A 9006-nucleotide genomic window follows, 5' to 3' on the forward strand; every position below is an offset into this window, starting at 1 on the left:
GCTTTTCCACAATTTTAATCAGTTTGTTTTAGCTAAGGTAATGGAACCCACCTATTGTAGAGAAATAATATATGGCTGCAAATTATCTGAATATTTTTAAATATCTTTTTTTTCATTTTAAATGTAATTTCATTTGAGATTTTGCAGCTTTCATTTCTATTAATAAATTATCATTTCTTCTGTATAAGTGATGAGCTAGTGTGTCATGTAATTTTTTCCTCTAAATAGACCAAGACTTTGATCTAATGCAAGCCCTTGCTGGGAGTAGAGAGACTTTCTGTCTAATTTAGTTACGAAAAATATTCAATTAAACTTGGAGTTTAATTCATTTAGTTATGAAAATTAAATGAGCTCAATAAGGTACATTTGATTTGCCTCAGGAAAAAAAAAAAAAGAAGAGAAGAATCTCTGAAAGGGGAACAAGTAAGAAGGGAGAACAAAAGTAACTTTTACTGCTCATGTTGAAAGGTGGATAACACGAAGAGCCTCAGTTCTGTTTTGTGTGCCTATATAAAACATATCCACAATGAGTTAATGCAAAATTTGTATTCAGAAGCCACATGAATATCTGTTGTTAACACCCTAATTGTCTCCTGGGTAACAGAAATCCCTGTAGGTCCTAATTGAGTCCACCCCAGTCAAGGGAAGATCTGGCTCCTCACACTGGGAAGACACCACCCACAGAAAACTCTTCTTCATCTCCGTTTGGGGAAAAGGGAAAATATTGGAATTATTTTTCAAAACCAGAACAGAGCAACATGGATCTCTCGCCTTCTAGTTTTACGGGCATCACTTACCATTTTTGCAGATAGGACAGCATTGATCAGGCTCGTATACCGGATCCACGCACTCTGTCTGGGGACAAGCCGAGACAGTGCACAGCACTTCACCATTGGCTTCACAGCGACACTTCTCACACGGAGAAACCTGAAACACAAATCCAGTCATCTTTTAACTCTTTCACTTAATGCCCTCCTGAAGTGTGCAACGCCTACCTTCCCATCTGCACTGTGCTTTCCTTCACCTCTTTCCTCCTCGCTTCAAAAAAATGCTTTTTGTGGTCTGAATAATGCAGAGAGTGAAGCTGGGCTCCTGCAAGGTTACAGAACCGCCGCAGAAAAAAAAACAGAGGTTCTGCTCTGAACCTGTGCCCCAAATGGGAAAGTCAAAAGGATCTTGGGAACATGAACGCTTTAGACTTTTAACACAAATAAAGTAAAAATTTCCCTACCACATTTCTAATGAACTTCCAGCAAATTAAGTTCATAATTTAGATGAAATCTGGTTTAATTCTATCACAGGTTCAAAAAGTAATTTAGCAAAAATATTGTATTTAAAGAAGAAAAATTTTGCTAAATGAAATATGAAACTTCTTTTAATGGAAATCCTTATTACAATTTTTCCATGTTTGAAAGCTTTTTTGGTAGCAGGAAGCTGCATTTTATCATTAATCATTTTATCATTTATCATTTTCAAAGAGAAGTCAGGAAAAAAAAAATCCTTTGAATTCAGGTATTTCCCATGGGTTAATTGTATTTGGACCACTCTTGTAATACTTGTAACTTTCTGAAAAGAAACTGCAATTCAAAGAAAGAGATGAAGAAAAATATGTCATCTTTTTTACCTTCTGAAATGTTACTGGTTTTGAAGAACTCTATAGAATAGGAGTACCATGAGATAATTACTTGAATGACCTACTTCAATGAAATTAATTCCAAACAAAACAGCATCAAGGCCCTATTTAGGAAAAAATGGACTTTAAAATGTCTGCATTTGCCATATGTAGAATTCCAGCTGTCCTCTTCAGTGTTCCTGACCAGGCGCTGCACATTGCATCGCTGACGTCCTCGTACCACACAAGGAGCTGGGGGTAGAGGGAAGCAAGGGTGCTAAAGAGCAATAAATGGTATACTGTATCTCATTGCTGTACTCCAAAAAAACCACACTGGCATACATCCTCAGAGCGCAGTACGAAAATGCAGCTGAATGTTATTACCAGTGATCCTCTAAATCCACAGTCTGTGCAGATTCTAGGTGTACTTAAGGATGAGGTCATTTTTTTAGAGACCCTTCTTCATTCCAGATACCAGCTGATGCCAAACAACGACCCATTGCATTTCTCCAAAAAAAGCAGACTAACCTCATATCTAAAACAAATTATTCTTTGTGAAGAATCATCCAGACGTCTAACTTGGAGATCATCTGGTTTCTTCTCCCATTTCTTCAGCAGCCCAACACATTTTTCCTCAAATCCATTCTCTGCTTGCTTGCCTCTTTCACATCCTTCACACTTCCAAAGTTCAAACATGTCGATGCTTGCACAGCATCATCTCCAACTAAATGCTCATCCATGCTTTGCCACTTCTCTTCCCACCTGCCAGGGCTGTTATTTGCTTATGCACTCACATATCTTTTCATGCCGTCCCCTCTGCTTAGAAAGCCTAAACAGGGTCTTTTGCTGTGTTGCTTTCTGCTTTTATTACTATTATTTATTTCAGGCTTCCTTTGCCAGCTACCCGCTTTCAGTTTTCTCCATGCTTTACACTCTACCCAGGGTAACACCACACCATACATTTATAAAATGCTACAAGGAGGCTGACAGCCCAGTACTGCAGATTTTTATTGCAGGCTTTGGGACAAGAACTTTGTCCTGTAATTGTTTATAAACTGCCATGTTCACTTGCAGAACTGGAGTGTCAGAGGATGGGGAGGTTTCTGATCCAGTGTTCAGAGTCGAGAGGCTCAGGTATTCCAGGTAATCACTTGAAAGGCAGGCGAAATTTTGAGCGTCAGCAAACCTGAGCTCCTAACTATCTGCAAGTCAATAGTAAGAATCCTTCCCTCTGAAGTTCTGTCCAGAAACAATACTTACTAAGTTATGAAAACATGCTGTTTGGGGAGTATTGATTTATTGATTTATTTTTAATTAATCCTATTTGATGAATGCTATTAGAACTCCATTCCAAAGATCAGGCTCAACAAGGCAACCTATAGCTTTCAATTCGTTTCAACATTTTTTGCCATCGCTTGAAAAAGATGCAAATTTGCCAATGATCACAGTTCAATGAGACCAGTAACTACAACAACAGATATTGCCTCTCCCAGGACTCCACTTAGTAGCTGTGCCATTCAATATTAGAAGTGATGTAAAAACTAGAATATCTGATGATAATCAGGAAACAAGACAGCACACAGATGTTATTCCTAAAATCTGTCATCTGTAAAATTTAAACATATTCTAATTAAGTAGGTTGTTTACTGGAATTCCAAATTTGACAGAAGCCTAAAATTCCCAGAACAACACACCATTTAATGAAGCACTGAAAATACTATTGAATGAGAAACAAAATTCATCTAATCTTTATCTAATAATGATGATTCAGAACAATGCATTTCCATCCTATACAGCACATACACTTGCAGGCTATATCTTTCATGAACAGAGTGCACTATTAATGTGATACTGCAGCCATGAATACCCTTCCTGTCTAACAGATCATGAGATTTCAGGGGAATAACTATAGTACACCTTTAAGAAGCACTGTCATCTGCACAACCCACCAATATGAGTAATGGTAGCAGAGTTAAGGAAAGTCTCCATGTGCTTATTTCTACAAAGCTCTTTTCAGGCACGTAAGTGAACCACAGTGGCTACTAAAATGGTATTAGTGTCAACCTTTATCTGTTCATCTTTGGACTAAACGGTAGCGTATTGCTTTTTATACATCATCAGGATGTAGCAGGAACTGTAGAAAAAAACCACTTCTTTCTGCATCTTAATGGCAGCTTAATACTTGGAGACATAATCATCACTAGAGAGAGACATAACAACAGCTAAATAAATCAGAATGAAAAGACACATTTGGTCCTTCATTTGCTCTCCTCTGCTCCTGTAACGTAAGCGCATTACCTGCGGTGCAGTTCCTAGTGGCAGCCAATGCAACCAGCACTCCACTTGTTCATCTGGGAAACAACCAGCCCAGCAGCATTCACGCTTAGCACATCTGACATAACCAGGCTGGACTAGAAATAATACGACCTATCAACCTCTCTCTGAAGACTAATGATACCACGTCTCTGTGGTCTACAGATGAAGCTATTAACTCTACAGCAGCAGTAGTTCTGCCAATGCAAAAACTGCAGGAAGACAACGAGAGGCACTGAAGTCTTAAGTAGTCACCAGGCAGCCGTAAAACCTGTAGAAAATAGAGTACAGATGGCAAAAAAAACCACTTCTTTAGAATTGTTTAAAGGGAAGTTTATGAGCAGATGCATAAATGGAGTTGTAGATGTTGTAAAAAAGCAAACACACCATTGTGTAAACAGGTAGATTTCCCACTAGTGGGGCATGAAGAAAACTGCAGCTTAGTAAGGGTAGTAGGCTTATCCAGCAACTTAGTGTAAATTGCCATAATTAAGAAGTGACAAATCATTTGCACTCACTGAAGTTCTGGTCCAAAGTAATTTGAGCTTTCTCTTCCCCCTTTCCACATGCCAAATTTTAATTAAAAAACAAAACAACAAAAAATCTGAATTAAAAAAAAAATATATATAACCTACATTTGGTTCCTTGAGCCTTGAAAACATTTAAGTTTAAAAAAAAAAAAATCAATCATAACCCCAAACTGATTTGCTATTGTGCTGGAATTTTTAATAATATTTCCTTGCCACGTACACAACTCAGGAGAACATGAATGGGGGTTAGGCTGACAAGAATAAACATATCAGAATTGTTTTTACTTCTCTATGCTTTCAAAATACCACAGATGTTTCAAAATCCGTTTGGGCTTGTTGACTTCCAGATTTCCAAGTTATTCACAAATAAATACAAATTTTGGTAGCAGAGAAATTCTAAACAAAACACACGAAGCAACAACTTTCAAAAAAATGTAGGTCTTTCCCAAACCATATTACACTTCTGAAGAGAATTTATGGTTCTTGTAAGGCTATTACTTTGTAAGTCAGCCTGCATTTTCAAATGTTACTGTAAGATTGAAAAACATCCAGTGTAGCACATGCTCAGCAATCTCCAGCTCCAGTGCAGAATTTTACCCTCATTGCATTTCACCAACTAAGGCTTCTGCTCCCAGTTCCACTCGTACGGATGCTGTGATCCCTCTGCCATCCTGCCTCACGATACCCACAGGAGAGTAGAGTGGTGCTGATGGAAACAGTTTTGAGACCTCATCCTTCCCCCACACCTGTGTTGTCTTTTGTGTCAACATCCATGTCCTTTTCAAAAAGAGAAAAACGCGTGCATACACACACACAAGCAAAGCCTGCAGGAAGGACTGTGAATCAAAGAAGAAATTGCATCAAACCTCCCATTCCCTGGCACACTCAGCTTCCAAGTTAGCACTTGCTCCGGTCAGGGCAATTTTTTGCCACGCCAAGCCATATATGAATTCTATATAAGCAAACTCCCAAGCTTGCATGGATATTTACACATCTATACATAAATGTTTGTGCAGATAACGTCACTTAAAATTAGGAGATCACCTTTTTCTTCCTTCAGTGATGTCTGGTAATCTTTGCCATGAAAAATAGGTGCAGACAGAGAAAAATCAGATCACTATTCATTTATAACTCCTTCCCTGACCCTAATCAAGAGGTAGCATATTAGTAACCTCTCTAAGACCATCAACTTTAAACTTGTAAAATGGCCTTTGAAACCGTGTGCAATTACTTGCATTTGCAATTGCTTCCACTGAGCAGCAGCAATCTGACTACATCTGTACCTTACCTCACCAGACATCTCCACTGATTGCAGTGGCACGGGCAAACAGCTATGTTTACAGTTTTGTGCTCGCAATATTGGAACCAACGTTGGAGCCCAACTAAAAACCCACGTCCTCACACGTCAAAATAAACAGGCTGCAGCTCCTCTGCCTAACTGCGTCAGTAACTTTCCTTGCGCATCCCGAGCAGGCATCCCTTCTCACTCGTGTTTCCAAAGCTGGCTAACACAAAGCAGTAAGGGAACCGATGTTTCATTACAGGAAGGTATCAATGCAAGGGCTGAAGGCTGAATGGGGTTAAAAAGAAATCTGAAAGCCAAAGTCTTTTCAGAACATTTCTGTAAATGTCACCGTTCAACGCTCCCTTTTTACCAAGACTGCCAGCCATGTTCAAATGTAACAGGCAGCACTACAATTTTATCCTCTCACTACACGCTTAACACAATAAGGTATTTAAGACTTGCTTTACAGCCATTAATACAACACCACTACACAAAGAAATGCAACTCTTTAGAAGAGCGTGGGGGAGAAGCCTTTAAAGCTTCTTAAATACGGAGACCTACAGAGACCATGTGCAGAAGCATCGCTGTTTTGGCCACCCCTCAGAATTAACTTCTCTGGAAAAGGAAGAATCTCACAATCCATCTCCAAAAAGGTCACACCAACTAGCTGCTATTAGAAGTACCTTCTCCCTCTTAAAATAGAAAGCTGCTACCCCAAAGCTGAATACAATCCTTGAGAGCGACATGGAAAAAGGGAGGAGGATATGATGCTTTCTGCCATGCTTTGAAAAATCACTGATGATCTACACTTTATTGCCTAAAGAGAACAAGGGGAAACTGTGATTTACTCCAGAGAGAGTAATTCTGCTCCTTTATTTATTTGTTTATTATTCAAGAAGTTGAAGAATGTGGAAAGACATTACGAATCGAAGTTAAGTTTCCAAGAACACACAAATACCACAGAGAGCAGAGGTGGCAACTCATTTACAGCCTTCACAAATGTACTTTCTTCTTCTCCATCCTGAAACGGGCTCGAGCTGCCAGAACCCTGAACTGGATTTCGTACTCCCCTCAACATATTCAGCTCAAGAATCTCAGGTGTGTTCAGACACAGGTTTTGAACCAGCCCTGTACCTAACAGTCATTCGCAAGCAAATCCTCAGAGCCTGCTCGCAGATCTCAGCCACAATAAAATACTAAAGGGAAAAAGGCAAGGTAAGCAACCAGGGAATCGGCTTCAACTCCCAAAACTCTTCAGTGCACTGCAATAAGCTGCATTTTCAATGATAATGACCTTGCACAGTGGTGCTAAAAGGGCCCTACTCTAAAAGGATTTCCCTAAACATAAAGCTTTTCAAGTCTGTTGGTTAGGTATCACTGTAACTCAGACTGCAAACCATGCTCTCATTAAAAAGAAGGCCCACAGTCATCCTCAGAAAGCAAACATTACGCAACCTTGGCAGCACAGCTTAAACAGCAAAAAAAGGAACAGAGAAATGACTGTTAGGAAAAAGGTATGATCACAGACTGATTACTAGGAATAGAAGTCAGCCCACAAAACCCTGCTTGATCCCTGCAAGGTAGAAGTTTCACAGTTAACAGTTAAATAAAGAAGCAAATGTAATGCTGGAAGTTCTCATAAAATCCACATCACCAACCAAGTAGCATCCTTTCAAGGAGTGTTTTTTATTGTAAATACCAAAGGAATTAATAAAGATCAGCCCCCTCATTTAAAAATGTTATAGTTTCATAGAGCAAGAAAGGTCATGTTTAAGGGGAATATTTTACAGCACTGCAGAAGTAGTATTAACACAGAAATGAAAAGGGGAGGGGGAGACCCAGAACGCCTTCTGCGAAACCACTTGAAGAACGTAACGCCCCTTTAAATGACAGATGGACCCACAAAATGACTTTTGGCTTCAGCCCTTACCATGAACTCCTCTAGGGTCTGGTAGGTTTTCCCTCGAAACTCGCAGTAGTTCTTCCTCTCCTTGCACTGCGGGCAGCACTGCGTGGTGTCCACATGGACGCAGCGAGGGTGGAGCCTGGGGCACTCGGGCTGGATGCACAGCGGGCCCTCTTCAGTGCAGAGGCAGGGGCAGGCAGAGGGGCCCGGCGCAAACTTCTCCCCGATGGCATAGACGAAGCCGCTCTCGTCCACGCAGCCTTTCCCACGGTAGTCCGGGTAGGCGTACTCCTCCGGAGGCTCAGGAGTGACACTCGCAACAGCTTCTGGGAGAGGCGAATCTTCAGCCACCTGAGGTTCCTCGGGAGTGGCGTCCCGTTGCTCTTGCACTTGAATGCTCCCGGATTTACTGCTCGTCCCCTGGCTGTTCCAAGCCTGCTTTTGCTTAGTCCACGACTCCTTGTTCGAGTAGTTCCTGTTTCCTTTGCTCTTCCAGTCCCTGCTACCCTCCTCCCTCCCGCTCCTGCCGATCTCATTCATTTTGCCCGGGCCTGTCTGGCTGTCCCTTGTAGACGTGTGATCCCTCTTTTCCTGGCTCGCCTTTATCTCCTGTTTGTCTTGAGCCTTGGCCAGTTTTTGTACAGGTATGGTGGAGCTACAGAGGGCAACCATGAGGCAGCAGGTTACAAGAAGAGAACTAGAGAGAGCTCCAATTGCCATTGCAGTAGAGCTGGGCATCACCTACTGCATCCCACAGGGGACACTGCATTCACATCGGAGGGAAGCGCTTCACAGATCCACAGTCCCTAGGAAGAGAAGGATTAGGAACACTTCAGCTTCTGCACTTCTTCCCCCCGCACCCCCCCCCCTCCCCCGCCTCCACCGATGCAACATCTCAAACAATATGCAACCTGTCTCGGTAGTTTATGCAAAAGGCAAACAACAGCCTGGTGCTGCATCCCTCCTCCTCCTCCTCCTCCTCCTCCTCCCCCCCCCCCCCGCTCTGCCAAGTCTTATAAATAGCAGGGCTCTGGACACCGACCGGGCGTCTTCGGCTCCGTGAGAGCACCACGCAGAACTCCGGGGAGTTGGGATTTGCAAAGGCAGGTGCATGCAAAAAGCAGAACATCTGGGGGTTATTTTTCCTTTCAAATGACAACACGTGAAGAGGACGGACGCACGCCGAATGAAACGCAGCTCCCCAAAACACAGCAGAGTCCGGAACAGAAATCACCCAACTGAGTCCTACTCGCTGACTGCATGCACGATGATTTTCATTAACCTCTTACTCAGCCTGAAGTGTGCTGTTGTTTTGTTTGGGTTTGTTTTTTGTTTGTTTTTTTTTTAATACCCACCAGTG

The 9006-nt window shown here is 41.7% G+C and overlaps 1 protein-coding gene across 1 annotated transcript in view; it reads right to left on the reverse strand.

Moving 5' to 3' along the window:
* VWC2 (von Willebrand factor C domain containing 2) overlaps positions 1-8384 on the reverse strand; it is a gene marked incomplete at both ends in the record, with an annotated part of 61105 nt that extends 52721 nt beyond the window's left edge. The window contains 2 exons of the mRNA XM_082307371.1: positions 798-927; positions 7671-8384. Of these exons, the coding sequence (XP_082163497.1) occupies positions 798-927; positions 7671-8384 (844 nt within the window). The remainder of the gene's footprint in view (positions 1-797; positions 928-7670) is intronic.
* Positions 8385-9006: the final 622 nt, after the last annotated feature.

This window comes from Platalea leucorodia (genome assembly GCF_965183815.1).
Source record: "Platalea leucorodia genome assembly, chromosome: 1".
Lineage (NCBI taxonomy): Eukaryota > Metazoa > Chordata > Aves > Pelecaniformes > Threskiornithidae > Platalea > Platalea leucorodia.